The 19,474-nt window shown below is 52.5% G+C and overlaps 7 protein-coding genes and 1 non-coding gene across 8 annotated transcripts; 5 read left to right on the top strand and 3 right to left on the bottom strand.

Moving 5' to 3' along the window:
• Nucleotides 1-583: 583 nt before the first annotated feature.
• On the top strand, nt 584-2,562 carry J4E78_005256 (uncharacterized protein; the record flags this gene model as incomplete). The annotated part of the gene is made up of 2 exons (XM_049365877.1): nt 584-896; nt 950-2,562. The coding sequence occupies 2 exons, from the start codon at nt 584-586 to the stop codon at nt 2,560-2,562; spliced, it is 1,926 nt and encodes a 641-aa protein (XP_049222592.1).
• Nucleotides 2,563-3,129: 567 nt separating this feature from the next.
• Nucleotides 3,130-4,917, top strand: J4E78_005255 (uncharacterized protein; the record flags this gene model as incomplete). The annotated part of the gene is made up of 1 exon (XM_049365876.1): nt 3,130-4,917. One exon carries the CDS (start codon nt 3,130-3,132, stop codon nt 4,915-4,917), a length of 1,788 nt encoding a protein of 595 aa, XP_049222591.1.
• Nucleotides 4,918-5,563: 646 nt separating this feature from the next.
• J4E78_005254 (uncharacterized protein) lies at nt 5,564-6,620 on the top strand (the record flags this gene model as incomplete). Its single annotated transcript, XM_049365875.1, has 3 exons — nt 5,564-5,832; nt 5,898-6,206; nt 6,269-6,620. The coding sequence occupies 3 exons, from the start codon at nt 5,564-5,566 to the stop codon at nt 6,618-6,620; spliced, it is 930 nt and encodes a 309-aa protein (XP_049222590.1).
• A 545-nt stretch (nt 6,621-7,165) lies between these two features.
• On the bottom strand, nt 7,166-7,261 carry J4E78_005253. The gene has a single exon. It is a non-coding gene; the product is annotated as a tRNA-Val (tRNA).
• A 249-nt stretch (nt 7,262-7,510) lies between these two features.
• On the bottom strand, nt 7,511-8,857 carry J4E78_005252 (uncharacterized protein; the record flags this gene model as incomplete). The annotated part of the gene is made up of 1 exon (XM_049365874.1): nt 7,511-8,857. The coding sequence occupies one exon, from the start codon at nt 8,855-8,857 to the stop codon at nt 7,511-7,513; it is 1,347 nt and encodes a 448-aa protein (XP_049222589.1).
• Nucleotides 8,858-10,873: 2,016 nt separating this feature from the next.
• Nucleotides 10,874-11,749, top strand: J4E78_005251 (uncharacterized protein; the record flags this gene model as incomplete). The annotated part of the gene is made up of 3 exons (XM_049365873.1): nt 10,874-10,969; nt 11,029-11,162; nt 11,254-11,749. 3 exons carry the CDS (start codon nt 10,874-10,876, stop codon nt 11,747-11,749), a joined length of 726 nt encoding a protein of 241 aa, XP_049222588.1.
• Nucleotides 11,750-12,086: 337 nt separating this feature from the next.
• Nucleotides 12,087-12,621, bottom strand: J4E78_005250 (uncharacterized protein; the record flags this gene model as incomplete). The annotated part of the gene is made up of 2 exons (XM_049365872.1): nt 12,087-12,139; nt 12,189-12,621. The coding sequence occupies 2 exons, from the start codon at nt 12,619-12,621 to the stop codon at nt 12,087-12,089; spliced, it is 486 nt and encodes a 161-aa protein (XP_049222587.1).
• A 301-nt stretch (nt 12,622-12,922) lies between these two features.
• Nucleotides 12,923-14,575, top strand: J4E78_005249 (uncharacterized protein; the record flags this gene model as incomplete). Its single annotated transcript, XM_049365871.1, has 5 exons — nt 12,923-12,982; nt 13,029-13,129; nt 13,177-13,778; nt 13,857-13,882; nt 14,024-14,575. 5 exons carry the CDS (start codon nt 12,923-12,925, stop codon nt 14,573-14,575), a joined length of 1,341 nt encoding a protein of 446 aa, XP_049222586.1.
• Nucleotides 14,576-19,474: the final 4,899 nt, after the last annotated feature.

The following is a 19,474-nucleotide window of genomic DNA, read 5'->3' as shown; positions in this document are numbered from 1 at the left end:
CAGAGCCTTATGACGCACTGTCCGCGATCTGCAACATGCATAGCGGCACCTTTTCCCAGCGCCGCCATCCCTGCCGTGTTCGGCGCCTGCTCCGCATACCATTGCTGTGATTGGCTCCGTGGGCCAAGCTTTCGAATGACGTGGCTGCTTCGAGCCTAGCGCGACGCTTCGGCCGAGCAGACCTGAGATTTTTGATCATGGTGTCATCGCCTCATGGATCGCACGTTGCAAGCGGATTTCTGGAGCGGTGCGCGCGAGTCGGGAATGGGGACGCATCCAGATGGTTGGGCAGTCGCCCGGTTTGTTTTGTCCTGGTTACGCATTTGCTAGTGGCTTCTCTTACCGCTGCATCGCATGACTTGTGCGCGCTGCCCGCCGTGTGTGTGGTTCTTTATATGTAGCGTCTCCCGCGGTGATCTCCCTGCTTTCCTACTCCGAGGTTACTTTTCGTCTATTTTATTCCCTTAGATATCCCTTTAATATACCTGGGCTTTGTCCCTACGTCGCTTCCGTTTTAACCTTTTCGACGAATATCATCGATCAATCTACGAAGCCGACACATCGAATCGATCGCATCATCACAATGGAGAAGGACCAACAGGTCGCCGACCGCTCTGCGGCGAACAGCAGTAGCGGAAGCAACATGGACGTCGAGTCTGGAAGAGAAGGCATCTCGCATTGGAAGATGATCACGGATCAGGGTGTTGTGACCAAGGAGATCATCAACTACGACTACGAGGGCGAGGGAACAGAAGAGGATCCCTACGTTGTGGAGTGGATCGACAACGACCCCAGGAATCCAATGACCTGGCCCAAGACGAAGAAGTGGATCATGGCCATTGCGGTCGCCAACTCGGTTCTCGTCGTATCATTCTGTTCATCGGCTTTCTCTGGAGGTATGTATTGCGCAACTCGGGGGGGATATGGAACAACATCTGACATCTGCTAGGCATCCAACAAATCATGGCTGAGTTCAGCGTCAGCCAGGAAATCGTCACACTCGGAGTATCGCTCTTCGTTCTCGGATTCGCCCTTGGACCTCTGCTATGGGCTCCCTTCTCGGAATTGTACGGTCGCCAAATCGTCTTCGTCGGAACATACACTGCTTTCATGGCCTTCAACGCTGGTGCCGCCGGTGCGCCCACCATCTACGGCCTGCTCATCCTCCGATTCTTCGCTGCCGCTTTCGGTTCCAGTCCTTTGACCAACGCTGGAGGTGTCATTGCCGATCTCTTCTCCGCAAATGAGCGCGGACTGGCCATGTCAATCTTCTCCGCAGCGCCGTTTATGGGTCCCGTTCTCGGTCCGATTATTGGTGGCTTCTTGGGCATGACTGAAGGTTGGAGATGGGTCAACGGACTCATGGCTATCTGGGCTGGTGTCATTCTCGTCGTCACCTCCTTCCTCGTCCCTGAGACATACGCTCCCGTCCTGCTCAGGAAACGTGCCGAGAAGCTCTCGAAGCTGTCTGGAAAGGTCTACCGCTCCCGTACTGATATCGACCAAGGCAAGGTTTCGCTCGGAGAGGCTTTCGCAACTGGTCTCAAGCGTCCCTGGATCCTGCTCTTCTGCGAGCCCATCGTTCTGCTCCTTTCTCTCTACCACGCCATCATCTACGGTATCCTTTACATGCTCTTCGGCGCTTTCCCCATTGTCTACCGTATCGGCCGTGGCTGGAACGAGGGTATTAGTGGTCTGCCTTTCGTCGCCGTCGCTATCGGAGTCTTGCTCGCTATCACATACGTCATTACGGTCGACAACAAGATGTACATGAAGAAGGTCAACGAGTCCGGCCGCGGATTCGCAGCTCCAGAGGCACGTCTGCCCATGTGCATCATCGGCGGTATTGCACTCCCCATTGGTCTGTTCTGGTTCGCCTGGACCAACTCGCCTGATCTGCCATGGGCCGCCAGCGTCGTCGCTTCCATTCCATTCGGCTTCGGTATGGTGCTCATCTTCCTGTCCATCATGAACTACCTCATCGACTCGTACACCATCTTCGCCGCATCCGTCCTGGCCGGTAACGGTATCATCCGTTCAATCTTCGGTGCTGCCTTCCCTCTGTTCACCTCGCAGATGTACAAGGGCCTCGGTATTCACTGGGCTTCATCCGTACCCGCCTTCCTCGCTGTCGCCTGTCTCCCGCTCCCCTTCCTGTTCTACAAGTATGGCAAGACCATCCGCGAAAAGTGCAAGTACGCCGCACAATCCGAGGCCTTCATGGAGCGCGTTCGCAACCAACAAGCCGCAAAGGCCGCACGACAAGCCCAGGGTGTCGAATCAGAGGACACCTCGCGCGCCAACACTCTTACACCTCAAGAGGAAGTTGAGGAGGAGGCACACGAGGAAGAGTCCGCACCCAAGTTCGAGGAGATGAAGACTGAGAAGGAGACTGATGGCGAGGGTCTCAAGAAGGTTCAGACTGGGCGCTCAACAAGAAGTCGGAGAACAGTCAGGGATCTCGACTTCAACCCCAACCCGTTCGATATCGACCGTGTCAACACAAGGGAAAGCTTTGTTACTAGGCCGAGGACGAACAGCCGGGCGAGTAGCAGGAAATAGATGTTTGTGTTTTGTTGTAGCGTTTTTACGGTCGAAAAGTTGAAGGTGCATTTTGACGCATGGCATCAGCATTGTATACCCCTCTCCTATTATCATTAGTTAATACAAGATCAACGATATTCTGAATCTGCTCATTTGCTTCTTTCTCGTGATTCTGCTTACATGCGTAGTGGTGGCACTGGGACAATCGGATTTGTCGCATCTTGTCAATATGCTTTACCGAGTACTACATATGAATGTAGAAGTACACATTGCCTCGTGTAATGTCTACCTGTCAAAACGTGGCACTGTGTATGCTGCAACACGACTCCTGTCATTCCCTCATTGGGATGGCGAGATCGCCCTTGCATGGTTCATCCTCGGCGATCACCATCAGCCGCGGCCAAGGCATGCAAGTGTCGTATCAGAAACCGTCCGCACAGCACTCTTCTAGACACGTAACACGTTGCGCAATATGCAATCGCATCGGCCCTTCCCCCGCGCATCTCGCCCATCGCATCTGGCCATGGAAAGCGTCTATGTATATTCCCTTAGCTTCTAGCCGCCTTCCTTGAGCGCGCATCAGCAATGCCACGCGTGCGCACTCGACACGTCGTCCTCAGCGTCTCCATCCTCTGCTGGATATACTATTTCCTCCCTAAAGACGAAGCCTTCCCGTCTCGCCATGCCGTACACGATCATGGGTCCACCGCCGCGTTGGCGCGCCACATGAACGATCCATCTCAGATTCCGCATATCGTTGCGACGCCGAGTAGGTTCGACTGGAGTTCTGTGAACTTCACTTTCCCACCACCACAAAGCCCGAAACTTCCTCCACCTTTCACGGGTCGTCCTCGCATACAACACAAGTTCAAACCCGACCCGCACGATGTACATACCATACAAGAAGGGAGACGACGATACGTGAAGAGAGTGTTCGAGAAGAGCTGGGCAAGCTACAGGAGCAAGGCATGGATGAAGGATGCCCTGAAGCCTATAAGTGGGGAGTACGTCGACCAGTTCTCTGGCTGGGCTGCAACTCTGGTGGATTCACTAGACACCCTTTGGATGCTCGGCATGCGCGATGAATTCTACGAAGCTGTCGAAGCAGTAGCGACGATCGATTTCGGCAAGTCTACGGCACCAACAGTCAATACGTTCGAGACGTGCATACGGTATCTGGGCGGGCTCCTTGCTGCGTACGACTTGAGCGGACACGAAGTGCTGAAGGTGAAAGCGATTGAAGTGGGCGACCTGTTGTATGGCGCTTTCAACACCGAGAATGGCATGCCTGTCGACTTCATCAACTTCGAAAACGCGAAGCAAGGCACTGGTTTGATAGTTGAGAACCAAGTGGTCAGTGCTAGTCCTGGTACCATTACGCTCGAGTTCAGCAGGCTGAGCCAGATTACCGGAGACGACAAGTACTATGCAGCCGTGTCGAATCTGATGGATGTCTTTGCGGAGAGTCAAAACGCGACGAAGCTGCCGGGCATGTGGCCCATGATGGTACACATGAGCGCGAAGGACGTCGTCTCTGGGTATCAGTTCACGATAGGCGGGAATGCAGATTCCCTGTATGAGTACCTGCCAAAGGCGCACGTTCTGCTTGGTTCAAAGGAGACCAGCTCGAGCAAATACGAGGCCATGTCACGCGCTTTTATGGACACAGCGATGAACAACTTGTTCTTTGCACCTATGATACCAGGGAAGGAGGATATTCTGATTTCTGGTAATGTGGACGTTCACGCGGATGGTCCTAGTCTCGACCCTGAAAGCGAGCATCTGTCTTGCTTTATCGGTGGTCTTTTTGCGCTTGGCGGACGCCTGTTTGATAACGACGAGTACCTCGATACTGGAGCGAAGCTTGCCCGCGGCTGCGCATATGCTTACAAGGCATTTCCCACTGGTATCATGCCAGAAAGGTACAACATGGTTCTATGCCCCAACTCCGATCATCGCAAACCCTGCGCTTGGGACGAAGAGCGCTATGCTGTAGATGCAGCAGCACGGCCACAACACAAACCCCATCTACCCAAAGGCTTCACCACTGCCAAAGATCCCCGTTACATCCTGCGTCCCGAGGCCATTGAATCAGTCTTCATACTATGGCGTATCACAGGCGATCCTATCTGGCGCGAGACAGCATGGCAGATGTTCGAAGCCGTATCCAGTGCAACAGACACCGAACTCGCGAATGCAGCGGTCTTGGACGTTACAGTCATCGGGTCGAAGAAGGAGGATTACATGGAGAGTTTCTGGATGGCCGAGACGCTCAAGTACTTTTACCTGTGCTTTGCCGATACGGACTTGATTAGCTTGGATGACTTTGTGTTGAACACTGAGGCACATCCATTTCGGCTATCTAGGGGGTAGGTGACGCGTATGTAACTCTGAATATGATGGAGGAAGTTTGTTGTCGTATTAGTTCCATACGTGCCCGCAACATCCATGGAAGACACATGCTGTGATCGGCGAGATTGCGTGAACCCTCGCAACAAGACGCGAACGCGACGTTAGAATAGGCGAGAAAAACAAAGGCCATCGCCAACTACAATCAGCGTACACTTCGCCCTCCATCTTGCACAGCACCCAAACCCCCTACGCACATTACGCCCTCAATGTTCTCGACGCCCATAGAGCCCATGCCGCAACTCCGCAGCCCCACTCTTCAAGCATGTCAAGCATGTGGCAGCGCACGCCATGATTGGTGTACCTGACCGCGGCCGATGTTTCTAAACCAGGAACACACACGAGCCTAGCGCGTGGATGCGCGGCCCCCTTGAATCATCCCCTTCGAACCCCAGGCACCAAGACCTTTCTTTTCCCTCTTCATCTCTCTTTAACCAATCTCCCCACGACTCTACGTCACAGTCATTCTTTCTTCGGTTGGAGAGTAAAATACCTACACTCGTTCTTTTGCTGTTCATATCTCGGGCCTCAGTCGAACTCTTCCATCCCGCATAGATCCGCCTGTTTGCCAACTTTCGCACCACCTACTACATTGCCATTATAATCGAAGATGCGTTTCTCGATCGTCGCTGCTGCGCTTGCAGCTGCTCCCGCGGTTGTCTCAGCTGCTGAGAAGGGAAAGATGGGATGGGCCCTTGGAACGAAGATGGGAAGCGGAGAGTGCAAGACGCAGGCAGACTACTCTGCCGACCTCAAGGCTATCAAGGATAACTCTGGTTCGACCATTGTTCGTGGTTACTCTGCCTCGGACTGCGATATGGCTAAGACCGCTCTTCCTGCCGCCAAGTCCGCAGGCTTCAAGGTCGTTCTCGGTATCTGGTATGCTTCGCCCCTCCCCAAACCTCAACTACCACGATCAAGTATACTGACATGTGAAACCACAGGCCCGATGTCGAGGAGTCCTTCAACAAAGACCTCAAGGCCATCACCGACGTAGCCCAGCAATACGCCGACACCATCTACGCCGTGACCGTCGGCTCCGAAACGCTCTACCGCGGCAACTTCACCGGCGAGGAGCTCGCCGGCAAGATCAAGACGGTCAAGTCCAAGCTGCCCTCTGGCATCAAGGTCGGCACAGCAGACTCGTGGAACAAGTTCGCCGACGGAACCGGTGATGCCATCATCGGCACCGCCGATATCATCATGGTCAACGCTTTTGCCTTCTGGCAGGGCGCCAGCCGCGATAACGCTACGTACGCACCCCCTTCATTATACATACACACAAGAAAAGAACTGTATACTAACATGACTGTAGCCACGTCTACCTCGACGACATGTTCCAAGCAACCGCGCACATCGAGAAAATGGCCGGCGGCCGCGAAAAAGCACCTGAGATCTGGACTGGCGAGACTGGCTGGCCCACGGCCGTTGGCACCGACTACGATGAGGCCAAGGGCGGACTCGACAACGCAAAGCACTTTTACCAAACGGGTTTCTGCGCGCTGCTCGACTGGGGTTTCAACGGCTTCTACTTTGAGGCGTTTGACGAGCCGTGGAAGCCTGCTTCCATTGGTGACAATGGAAAGGTCGCTGATGAGACGACTTGGGGTGCTATGACTGCGGACCGCAAGACGAAGTTTGATCTTAAGTGCGGTGTTAAGGCTTGAGTGCATTGCCTACAAGGGGTGTGTATGTGGTGAAAATAGACGGTGCGGGAAATGTTGGTACATGTCGGTAATAGGATGTGTACGCATATAGAGTATAGACGCATTGCTTTTCCGTACGGAAAGGTCACGGCCGGTTCTTTGTTCAATGTATTGTGCGGCCTGATGTTGCTGCGAACACTTTGCGACCACATGCTTTCCCGAAATATCACTGAGCTCGGAAACTACACATGAAGGACCTGCTCACCCAGAAACATACACAGCTTGCCAGAGGCAGGTAAAAGAGAGACTCTGGTTGTGTGCATTGTACTTGCTGCGTTCTATCCAGCCATGAAGTCAAGTCTTTGACTGACGCCAGGCTTGAATTGGCGTCTTATGCAAAAACTAAGTAAAAGAGAGACTCTCGTAGTTCTCATTGTACTGGCATTACCCCCATCCAGCGTGAACGCATTCTTGACCAAAAAGCAGGGTTGCATAGGCAAAAAAGATACCCCAGCACCACCAAAAACAAAAAATGTTCGATGCACTCTCACGAGCGCCGACGAGCTTGACTCATCGGAGGTTTGAACTCCGGACCTTCAGTGTCCTAACGAGCTGCGAAGCTCTTGTTAGACTGACGTGATAACCAACTACACCAACGAGCCATGTTTGATGCAAGAATGGGATTTTGGAAAATACAAGACCCCAAAATTTTGGCCGTACGACGGCAACAGCAGCTCCATTTCCACTCAAAAAGAGCAGTAAGTCTATGAGGTAAAGGTATCCATACAGGTAAGATGGGGGTGCGAACGCGGGAAGGGAAAATTTTCGGCAAACGTCAACATGGCGTCCTATCAAAACTGACCTAGCCCCACCAACTCCACATCGCGACAACGAGCTATATTCCAACACTATCACAAACGATAAACAGGCTGCTCGATTTCCATTCCCGGTGTTGATACTGCAGAACTTGGTGCTGAGCCCCCTGAGAAGAGACTTGAACTTCTTGACCCCGCCAAGGACAATGGGTTTGAGTGCGAACTGGATGGTGTCCGTGACAGCGCGTATAGAGATTCATAATCTGGCGCAAACTCTCGCGACGGCTCTCTGGGTGTGTACTCTGGTAGCTGCTCAAAGTCCTCTCTGTCTTCTAGTGGTGGTAGGCGTTCGCGGGGTATGCGAGGTAGAATCTCCAGGGGCGTGTTGGAGCGGATGGTGAAGTGCTGATCGTTGTATTTGATGCCGATCGATATAGCAAGTGCGTAGCGCCGGGTAATTGTGTATGTCTTGAAGGTTGGCACGCACTCTGTGTCATCTATGAGACGGAAGTTTGATGTTAACGTCGTCGTTTTGTTGAACGGTATTGGGCGGTTCATGCCGGTCCGCGATATGCAGGTAATGTGCTTGGATACGACGTCTTCGGGATCCGTTACGGTGTTTCCGCACTTTGTCGTTGAGTAAGTCGAGATGGTGACCGTCAAGGAGTCGATGATGCATTCCCGCTCGGCATGGTTGGCGGGGTCGCGCGCGTTGAGTAGGCTGAGTGACAACGGCATATGCTGTCCTGGGCACACCTTTTCGGGGTGGTTCAGTGTAGGAATGATCCGCGGCGTTGAGTTCATAGAGACGCCGGAGAAGACCTTCTTGACTCGAGATCCATCCTTCTCTTTGTTTGGTTTCCAGACTTGGCCGTAGAGCACAGAGGATTTGACTTGCGCCCTTCGTGGTATATCCGCTAACGTTCTTGGGTGGTATCGTAGTATGTGTTTACACCTCTTAGTCTCTGTCGACCCGCTGAGAATGAGTCTGGCCTGGACGAAGTATGATATTTGTGCCGCACCGCCTGGCCCACTGGTCTTGAGCTGGAAGGACGGCGGAAGTGGATGTGGCTCGCGAAGATAGTTGCAGCCGCGTACCATGCCCTTCATTTGGGGTTCGGTCGACTCTGGAAAGACAAACTCAAAGTCCCATGAATACTTCCGCGGTCCAAGATTACGACAGGAAACTAGCTCTTTCTCGCGGTCGAAGAGCCGTATCTTCTCCTCGTATTCATGCCTTTGTGCAGATGGGTGGGTTTTCGAGTTCACGTGCAGAGGTCTGGACGTCTTGGTGACACAACTACCCGCAAAAACCACCTTCAGCGACTCAATGTCTTCCTGCTCTTCTACTGCCAAACATATCTTTCCAGTAACCTTTTCTCCGCTCCTATACGTCTTGCTGCTATCGCCATCGATAATAACCCTCAAAGCTGGCACCGTCATTTTTGCTGGGGAGAAGAGAGATGATCAGCAATGCAGGGACCTCGCAGGGCTTAATAGCGGATGGGTGGTTGTGGACGATTCGCTCAGGTTCCAGGCACGCGGTTATCGGTGCAGTCCAGACTAGGAGAACGTTTGCCGGGGTAGGAGGTATGCCAAGGATGAGAGGATTTGCTGGGCATGCAACCGCGATAGTGATAACGGAAGGTGAAAGGTGCAATCCGCCCAAGAAAGGGAGGCTGAGTGCATGAGGATATTGGGCCTATATGTTGCTTACCGTTGGCTTCGCGCGTACCTTGCCATTTCGAACGTCATCTGGTTGCCAAGGATCTACCTTGAAGCCTTTGGGTTGAAGGCATGATGTATGCGCATACGTTGTTAGGGCTGCGCTGTCAAACCCTAGATGGAAGGGATGTTCGTGGTAGGCGTAATCGTGAACCAAGCTACCCGTTTCATCCCTATCCTGATCATATCGATCGTCCACGAATTGTCCAACTTACGCCGCATCACTTTTACAGGCCCGAATACCCAAGAGCTCTGTGCAGCCATTCTTCCGCAGAGTGCTGGACAGCGGGATGCAGCCAAGCAGGCCATGTTGTCTTGGCTGGTAGTCTGGATTCAGCCACGCTGATACCCCAGATCCGCCCCGCTAGCATCTGTAGAAGAACCTTCGCCATGGTAGCAGAAGAATGGTTGTCTCCACATGTACTCCGCGATCCAAAATCTGGAGATCAAGCGATCTGTTAGCGACGCATATTGCACCGGCTGTTATGAGGGATCAATGTCAAAAGTTTGGAGAGAAACAGAAAATGGGCGGGGTTTCTCGAGGCGTGCCACATCCAGCAACGGCGCCGCGGTAGGTGCTCGCTTCGAGATTGGGTACGCTCGAATGGCTCTTGGCCTCCACAAGACGACGATTGGCGGACCGATTTGCCTGTGCTGCTCGGGGAGAACGAGAGTCCAGCTGCTCACTTCTCCGGAGGCGGGTTTGTTGCCCGCTTCGCCGCGTGCCACGATAACGGCGTCCTGGCATGAACACGGGAAGTGCGCCTCTGGTGAACATGAAATGAATGTTGTGAGCTGAATCCAGCGACGGCGTAGCGTTGGTGTAGATGTGGAGCAAGGACCACTCTGGGCTTTAGTTTAGTGGGGTTTTCAGATCGCACTAGGGCCGCACGTGGCGAGGTATCGATAAGGGACAGGACCTCGGGAGCCATCGTGGCACCTGAACATGTGGCTGACATTACACCAATTGCCTTGGTCTTTAGAATCGCAAAACTCTGCTACTATCTTGTTCTCATTTAGCTTTGTGTTTGACGCTACCCCCAAACCTTATTTAGTTACAAGAAACTTGAGGGAAATGGGAAAGCGTCACTGAGAACACGTAATTCTAGTAATCGAAGGTTGGTGTTGACAAAAAGACAGTTCGAAGATGCAAACCAGACTGCATCGATTCATACGCGATCCATCCTAAGCGTCTGTGGTGTTGATGCCAGTATCGCATTACTATACCTCGCCGCCTCAAAGTAGAAATGATGCGTACCAACTGATGTCTGGTCCTGATATTGATGCTTGAAGAACTTTACTCAATCAATGACACACCTGGCACAACTGAATCTAGGACTCGTAGTCTTCTACGCCGTACAGAATTTGCCTACTGGGTGTTGTGAGATCTGAAGTACCGAAACTCACGAGAGTGCAATTCTCACACAAACTTGATTCGTGTGGTTCTTTCCATACTGCTCAAAAGCATGAGAGTAGATCCTGATTCATGTCGAAATTTCCCCTGTACGTGATATTGTCCTGGTTCTGGTGATGCAGGAAATGCCTCCAGTCGTGTTTCGGTAGTCGCGCCCAGACCTCAACGCGTGCTCACGCGTCAGGGTCCACTAAAGCTATCCACGATCGCATCGCATCTTCACGCTTACCACTCCCAAGATAGTCACTCCGCAATCGCATACTCGCTATCGTTCGAACGACGTCGTCTTCAGATTCTTACACACAGCATCACACGACACAATGCCGCCTAGGAAGAGCAACGTATCGGCGGTGTCAAACGAAGAGAGTCCCGCACCACCCAGATCAGTACCCAGAGAGGAGAGCTTGGGTGTCGAGGTATGTCGCATGCGACTGAGGTCAATTGGAAAAGACTATTACTAATGACGCGACCATAGGATCTAAATCTGCCAAAGTCTATAGTCCAGCGCCTGGCAAAAGGCGTCCTACCACCCAACACCCAAATACAAAAAGATGCGCTACTTGCTATGAGCAAGAGCGCAACTGTGTTTGTTAACTACATCACATCAACGTACGATCCCCCCTCTCTCCCGGCGACAGAAGACTTACGCGCCAATGGCATGCGAGTTCCCATAAATGGACATTCACTAACAAGCATGCAGCGCCGCTGAAAAAGCCCTCGCCAGCGGCAAGAAAACCGTCATGCCGAAAGACGTCTTCGATGCAATGACGGACCTAGAATTCTCCTTTATGCTACCCCGCCTCGAAGCCGAAGTCACAAAGTTCACGTCGATACAAGCCGATAAGCGGAACACGTACAGGAAGAAGGTGCGCGAGGAGAAGAAAGGCACTACTACCTCCGCTGATGCAGCTACCTCTACACCGGCCAAGTCAGCGGCAAACGGGGATGTGGTCATGGAGGGTGCGGACGATGGTGAGAGGGCGACGAAGAGGGTTAGGAGGGAGAGTGGAGATGCTGGGGATGGAGAGGTTACGGAAGAAGAGGGGGATGAGACACAGGATGTGGAGGATGAAGAGGTTGAAGACGACGAGATTGAGGAGGAGGTTGTTGGGGAGGAGTTGACAGAGGATCCGCTGGAGGAGAAGGAGGATAACAAGGATGATGACGATGACGAGGATGGTAATGAGAGCGATTGAGAGTTGGACTTGTCACGTCTGGAAGGGAATATATCACTGCATGGGACGGCGTTCGGGACGAAAGACTGGAAGTACGATTCGACACAAGACCTATCGAGGAATGGACTTGAATATGTTGTATTCTTCCTGAGATATGTTGAAACTGTCTGAGTCCATCAGTCATCTCATTGCATGAAGTCGTTGCATTGCGCATGTCTGTACAGCTCGTAACGTTGGATACCCAGAATGTCACGCGCAACTTGCAACCACGAAACCATATCCTTTGCGCAGCCCCCGTCGTGACCATAGTCTTCGCATGTATGTTTCGGCGCTCCTCCAGCATGTTCATGGACTGCCTTCAACGCTTCGTCTTCGAGGGTATGCTAGCATCGAGCGGGTCACCGTATCGCACTACATATCTGTTAGCATACTTCTCCATAGTCGATCAGAACACACTTACACTTAATCATAGAGCCCTTGTCAGCAATGTTGTCCAGCGCCCTAGCCTCCTCCTCCCTCGCCCTCGTATTCTTCCACTCATAGCCCGGCTGATCCTCTTGCTTGCTCCACTGATAACCTGTCTCAGCATCCTGATGTGTCCCACTCCCACCCGCGCCGTTACTCGTCGCTGCTTGCGCCATACCACCAGACAGTGGTCGCTTTCCGTTGGAATTGACGCCGAGAGTCTCGCGAGTTGTGGATTGTGAGTTTGGTGGTGAGATTTCGTTTACGCCGGCGAGGTTGGCGTTGAGGGGTGTGGCTGGGTTTGGAAGAGCCTCGTCGGGGAACATTTCATCGTCCGAGGGAACATTGGCGGGGGACGATTGCATGGTGGAGTCGCCGTCGCGGTCTGAGGGGTGGGTCAGCTGGATGCGCGGTCGTTTGTTGGACATGGTGAGTGGTTGGCGTGCAGTGTAGGCTTACCTGACATGTTTGAGGAATTCGCCGGGGTATTTCCAGGGCGATAGCGGCGGTGAAAGGGTTTGCGACGCGTGTGGTTCGTCGCGGTGGAAGGCAACAGTGAATGACATAGCGGTGGAGGAGCTAATCGCGGCCCGCCGCAGGGGTCAAGGTGGGGACTCTCGAAATATTGGCGACATCATACCTTGGAACTGATCACTCCTCCGCGCGACTCAAGCTTTTGAATTAATACCCCCTCTACTATCGCCAGACAGAGCACCACACATAGAGATCATGGCGCCAAAGAACACACCCGCCGATGCTTGGGAGGACGACTGGGAATCGCTCGCCGACGTACGTATGCCCCTCTTCTTTGATAGCAATCGTTCACACTGTGTAGAAAGAAGACGAGAAGCCCGTAGAAGAGCAGCCAAAGAAGCTCACAAAAGCGCAACTCAAAGCTCAACACGCTGAGCTCAACAAGCAGCTCTGGCAGGCGGCGTAGGTTGCTACCTTTCATTATTAGCGACGCGACCTGACTGGAACAGCGAAAACCCAGAGCCTCAATGGTACCCTGAAGTCCACCCAGCGCCCGTCGCAGCAACCTTCAAGCCGAAAGTCACGATGCTTGCACGCAAGCCCACTCCTCAAGTTCTCTCCCGCAACATGGCAGGCATGAGCCTCGACGATGACGATAGTGAAGAGGAGCGACGGAAGAAAGCAGCAGCAGACTTCGAAGAGCGCAAAGCACGCGCGCAGAAGGAACGAGCAGAGAAGGAGCGCAAGTACGCAGAAGCACGAGAGCGCATCTTCGGCTCACCAGCTGCTTCCGCAGCAGAGGACTCGCGCAGCAACTCCCCCAACAAAGCTACCCGAGGGAAGGGACGAGGACGTGGTGGAAGGGACAACCAGCCTAGATCGAGCAACGAGCAGTCGCCCGCACGTACAGCACATTCAGCTCCTGCGCGCCAACTCTTCGACCCTACCTACACCCCAAAACCCGGCTCCGTATTCATACAGAAGAAAGAATCTGGTATCAGTCGCCCATCTACACCAAACACACAAGAGAAACCTGTTCGTCAGCCACAAGGACCCGCAAGAGGCGGCGGACGAGGCTTCGCTCCAAGAGGAGGATACGGTACTCAGGCAGGTCCGTCAACTTGAGCTTGCCGAGGCTTCTGTCGTGTGGACACACCTCATACAGGAAAAATACTGAACAGGCCTGCAGACTACATCAAGACAAAGACCTGCAAAGTAGGTGGCCCAACGTCAACGTAGGCTCCAGGGTATTCGGTTTTTTCCTAGGTTGGCGTGGACAGACCTCTTCCGCGTCTATCCTCTGAGGCGTGCATGTCTCTTGTCAGGACCTTTGTTGACGAGGAACAGAGGCACTAGGGAACGAGTGACCGCTGCGTCCAGGACTTTCCGAAGAGCTTCCGCACAATGGCTCCACAGTCACCCGAACAGTCAATCGAGCAGTCAACTGATCAACTTCCGCCTCCAAAATGGACATACGCTCACACGAAGACGCTACAGGACGACCTCGCCAAATTCACCTACTTCATCAATCACCAAGCCGACAACATCTCAGAGCACGACCCCAAGCGGAAGGAGCTACTCAAACTTATAAAGAAGGAGGTGGACCTCGACGACATGATGGGCCATATTGCTGCGCTTCACCCGCAGGTGAACGATTTTGGAGTCGCTGGGGAGATTCAAGGGGTCGCACAAGAAATCCCTACGAAGAAGGGAGCTCTTCCTGAACACCTACAGCCACCGTACCGTGACACCGAGAGGAAGCAGATGGCACGCGAGAAGACTCGGATGCTGAAGCATTCAGACAGCACGCCGGAGACGAGCGGTTCATGTGAGACCCCCGAGACCAGCACACCCGAATCGGCTGAGGGAAGTCACCATAATGAAGGAGACAAGGATTACGTGCCGTGAGAAGAAGAGAGTTGGTTATGAGAGTGGTCATCATCGGATAGGGAAGGGTTTAGGACAGTTTCATACTAGGATTGGAGGATGGTCATCGCTGGAAGGCGAAGGGCATGGCTTGGGACGTTTCCACATCAGCATACTGCATTTGCTAGTATTATAACGAGAATAGCGTATGACACTGTTGGATTGTATCTATGAGGTGCAAGATGTCTATGTTGTACGCAAGATGATACGTGATATGAAGAATCTCGTTCTCAGTGTTCTTAGTCCATCGTACTATATGATAGTGATGGTCTCGACCGGCGCATCGCTGTTCTCAACATCTCCCCAGGGGAAGACATTAGCAAGACTAACGATCCGATGAAAGCCCCCATCTACCTCCCGAAGGATCCATGCACCATCAACTCCTCCGAGTACGTATACCCAGTCACCAGGCTGCACCTCATCCCGACTTGTGCCAACAATATCTGTAGCCGTCACGAAGAAATTCTTAACATTTGGCTCCTGGAGAACTTTGAGATAATCACGGCTCGTATCTCTTGCCCACTGCCTCAGGTCTGTCATATCGCTGGGTAGATTCTCAAGGCCCCGGAAAGCTTTATATGATGTGTATAGCTCGACTTCTTGTAGTGGGTCTTTGTATTTTACATCCCTCATGGTTGACATACCAGTTGAGAGATCGAACACGGCTCTTTCGGCAATCGTATGGCCCCATCGCTCTTTGTCGTCAAGCGCTTGTCGGATCGTGTCCAGAGATAACCAAACTCTCTCTTCATCTTGCTGGGTGACCATCGCAGAAGTTGAGAGGTCGAAAGCGGAGGCCTCTTGCTGAGATTGTAAGTTGGAAACAATACGACTGATCTGAGTGATGCGTTGAGCGGAGATATTGAGAGCCTTGGCCCCTCTTTCGGTTTCGCAAACCTCCACAATGTCGTAATCAAGCAAAATCATGTTTTGAGGAGAGCCACATGTTCGTGTGTTGGACCAATCGGGAACCCACGATGGAAGATCCCCGTAGTTCCCTGAGAGACGCCAACCGTAGCTCAGCCAGTCAACCTCTCCAGCCCGAATCACAGCTACAGCAAATTCCGTATATACGTCCTGGACTCGTTTGGTGTAATCGACGTCGAGCACGCAATTTCCAAGGCTACTGATCCTCCCCAATGAACTATAGATGAAATCTCTCGGATCAGAGGACTCGAGGGAACTGCCCAAAAGCAAGTGAATAGCGGCATGCTCGTGGAGGAAAACGCGTAAAGGAAGGGGCTCCCTGGCGCCAAACCTGACGTTAATTGCGGAGAGCTTGGTTTCTCCCCATATAGACCTGGAAACCGTGAACTTCCCGTGGCATACAAGTAGTTCTTCTCGCTGAATATCGAGTGGACCACAAACGAATATAACATGTTTGTTTAGCGCAACTTCTTGGCCGACCCACACGCGCTTGAACCATGGGCGATCGAAAAAGGCGTTGATTGATTCAAAAGGTAGAGCCGCATATACTCTGCTAAATGTGTTTTTGAGCTTTGCATAAGAATCCGGACAGTGATAGCTGTAGCGCATCAGTTCTTGTAGTGCCACTTCGCTCTCATCTGCTGCAGGTCCAAGCCAAGCAAGGACAAGAGCGGCAGACGCGAAGATATTGCCCATTCGTTGAACCTGTATGCTCTTCTCGCTCAGGTCGCTTTGGTCGATACAGATGGCGTCAATCCAGAAAGTGATTGTCTTTTCCTCTTCTTGCAGATGCTCCAAAGCGATGACAAGATTTACAGTAGCATGGAAGATCTTGTCGCCGACAAGGATCGGACGTCGAAGGTTAGGGTCCCCCCATGTGTAAGATAAGCCGATGTAGCGGGGCGCTTGTTCTTCAGCATCTGAGTGAAGCTGACAGCGGACGATAATCTGTCCATCATGGTCGACGTTATGTGTCTTTGGAAGCAGGTAAAGATAGCGAAGTTCTGTACTGGGGTCTTGCAGTGATTGGTGTTCAAACACTTCGGCATTCTGGATGTCAAATGGCGTTGGATCGATGAGATCAGTGAAACGGTCAGTCAAGGCTGACTTGTACTTGTCGCTTTGGGAGCGGCACGACATCGCGCTTGCTCACATGCCGAGTGATCAAGAAAGCAGCCAGAGAAGAGTGCAGACCGATTTGGAGTACGTTTTCTTAAAGTTATGGTATGTTGGTAACCTGAAGGTTCAGCCGTGGAAGGAGCCTGAGGTTACCCCGCGCTCACGTGAGAGTCCTCCAATGAGGCAGGATGCTAAGCTCGATTCGGCGATGTGAATACTAATAGGCAGGCGCAGCCTCGAGTGTATCTCAGAAGTGATGGTTCTTATGACAACAATAGCGAAACTGCTGACCATTCTAGACATCTTAGTATTCTGGGCAATCTTGAGTGCACTTGCAGCTGCCAGTCTCCCCAAGTCTGTATATGTGAACAAATCACAGCACGAAGTAGACGATTTCCTTCTTTTCCGATGGTACTCGACTCGTGCCCTTACATGACTTGTGAGAGTGCGTGAGAGCTGCATAGCGACGGGAATCCAGAAGGCAGATGCGCACAGCAGAAGCATCAAGTGGCCTTGATGTAGACAACATCAATTGCTGGAAGTTGAAGTGTGATTCCAAGCTTACTTACTTGACTTACTAGACAAGAGAATACCCCTACCAGAAGAACTGCAGTACTATTAGTGTCACGCTGCCTTAATGAAAAGAGCCAAAAACAGCCTTCTCTGCTAGTATACAATCTCTAAGACGGTGAGAAGATGTGAGGCGTAGCCGAAGCCGATCGCAAGCTCGAAGAGACTCCATAACGTATAAGCAAGGAATGAAACTGGAATGTACCGATCTCTGGAGGAAGTAGATACCTATACTGTTGCAAGAGGTCGTCCTATAAGATGTCGTCCAGGGTTTCTTGGTCGTGAAGATCTACCTAAGCGGTCAGAAAGTAAGCAGGAAGAAAATTTTCAAACACAGAATACCTGGACACAAAAGTGAAGCAACAAGCAAAGAGCTTGCTACACCACCAATAATCGGAGGTCGCATCTAGCCTCGCGATGCAGTACATAAGCGCAAGTCAATCCCCTCACGCGACAACTCTAACCCCTCCCAGAAGGCCCGTATACCGAGCGGGTACATCAACTTGAAGTACAAGCTCCCATGTCAACATCGGATAAACACCTTGAGCTGTCTTCCGGTACCGATTACCCCTCGGAACGGTCAGCCATCGGCGCACCAAGTACCTGTGCAGAGCCTCAGGTACCAAACACTAAGCGTAGTCTATGGGTGCTTTTCGTGGCAACTCAACACCCCTTCCGCGGCTCTTTTCGACGGTAGACATGCATGCGGCATACCTAATATCCGTGAAGATCGTTTGAGTGTATGGTCGAGTTGACTAACCGTTTCGTCTAGCCTATCCGATCGTACGTCGATCGACGCAAGCCTCGTCATCCGCAGTCGATGTCGTTGAGATAGTCTCTCTAGGCAGCAGGCACGGTAGAGCTGAAGCACTGTCCTTTTTCCACCCGCCCGGCAGCCGCAAAAGGAAGAAAGACCGTTATACGCGTCTCAAGCATCGGCAAGACGGTCACGGGAATCGTGGTCCCGGGGTGGCGCAATAGCAGTTCCGTGTAGCGATTGGAGGTTACGCAAATCGTCCTCCGATATCAGAGCGACGCCTACCACGATAGGGCAAAAGCAAACGCATGAAACTGGATCTTCCGCCTCACGATGGCAGCGAAGCGGAAGGCGGAGACGCAGGACCCCTCTCACCGACGATTGACGAAAAAATTATCGATACCTCAACACGCTGATCGGAGCTCGTACGCGTTGCCTGAACGACGCACACAGCGAACGGACGACGTCGGGGTTGGCCTGTCACTCTCGCGGAGCCTCATGCACTATTCATGCTTCAACCTTGCTTGAAAGCAAATATGGCGGTGGGCGAAAGCTATGACGCAGGACAAAGTCCACCTGTCTAAACTGCTCGTCAATGCAGCGCGCTGCTGGGAGAAGCCTGGTTTCCATGTGGCTCGCTAAACGGACAGGCTTCTTCCCTATACCATGACTCACCGCTGAAGTGGTGCTTTTTCGATGAGCGGACGGCTGCGGAAGCGCGGAGTCTATTGCAATGATAATGTGTGGCGAATATATCAACAGTGTTCTCAGAATAGAGAGCTGAATTGCTCGCGTGATCGCCTCGAGCTGTTTCGTCGAAAGAGTCATCGTCCGTGTGGCGAGAGTCGCTAAGTGTTTCAATTATTCGCTATTGTTTGACGGAAGCGGTCAAATCGGAGACGCAGTAAGGCCGCCGGCGGTGACCTGGCCGATCGATGGCAAGGAAATGTAAGACGAAGCGGACCAAGGCGATGGTGATGTTTGCCATCGGACGAGCCCCATCGCGAACGCGTCCGGACCCCTAGAGTGATCAATGATAAAGTGTATTGCGCGTTGCTTGTGATAATTCGTCCGACGTCCGTGATGTTGAGGCGACATTCCGCCACAGGGGAATCCACCGTTTCGCTTGCCACACCCCTGCAACGCGAATCGTTGTGCGCATGTGACTCGGAGCGTCCATGCCAAGCATGTGCACCGCCACACATCGTCGAGTCTGCGGATACTCGCAATTACGGTGTATTGAATTTGCAATACACGAGCGAATCGTTGGGCTCGAGGAATTTATTCTAGGAGGTGCGTCATGCAGCTAGAGCGCTCGCATGTCGTCGACAGCGGTGCTCAGCTTGCGTCGTGGCAGACTAACATGGTTGCCTGCAATGCCTGGCGAATCCGCAGCGCTGCAGACATGAAACTGCATGCGATAGGGCTGCGCAAACCTGAGTGATGCGTCATAGCGGTTGTGGTTAGCACTCGCGGGTGTCGCAGTTGCTTCCATACCGCCGCGTTTG

The sequence above is a fragment of the Alternaria triticimaculans genome, assembly GCF_023758025.1.
Source record: "Alternaria triticimaculans strain BMP 0046 chromosome Unknown scaffold_6, whole genome shotgun sequence".
Classification (NCBI taxonomy): domain Eukaryota; kingdom Fungi; phylum Ascomycota; class Dothideomycetes; order Pleosporales; family Pleosporaceae; genus Alternaria; species Alternaria triticimaculans.
The sequence above is the reverse complement of the archived record's forward strand: the minus strand, read 5'-3'. Positions and strand labels throughout refer to the sequence as shown.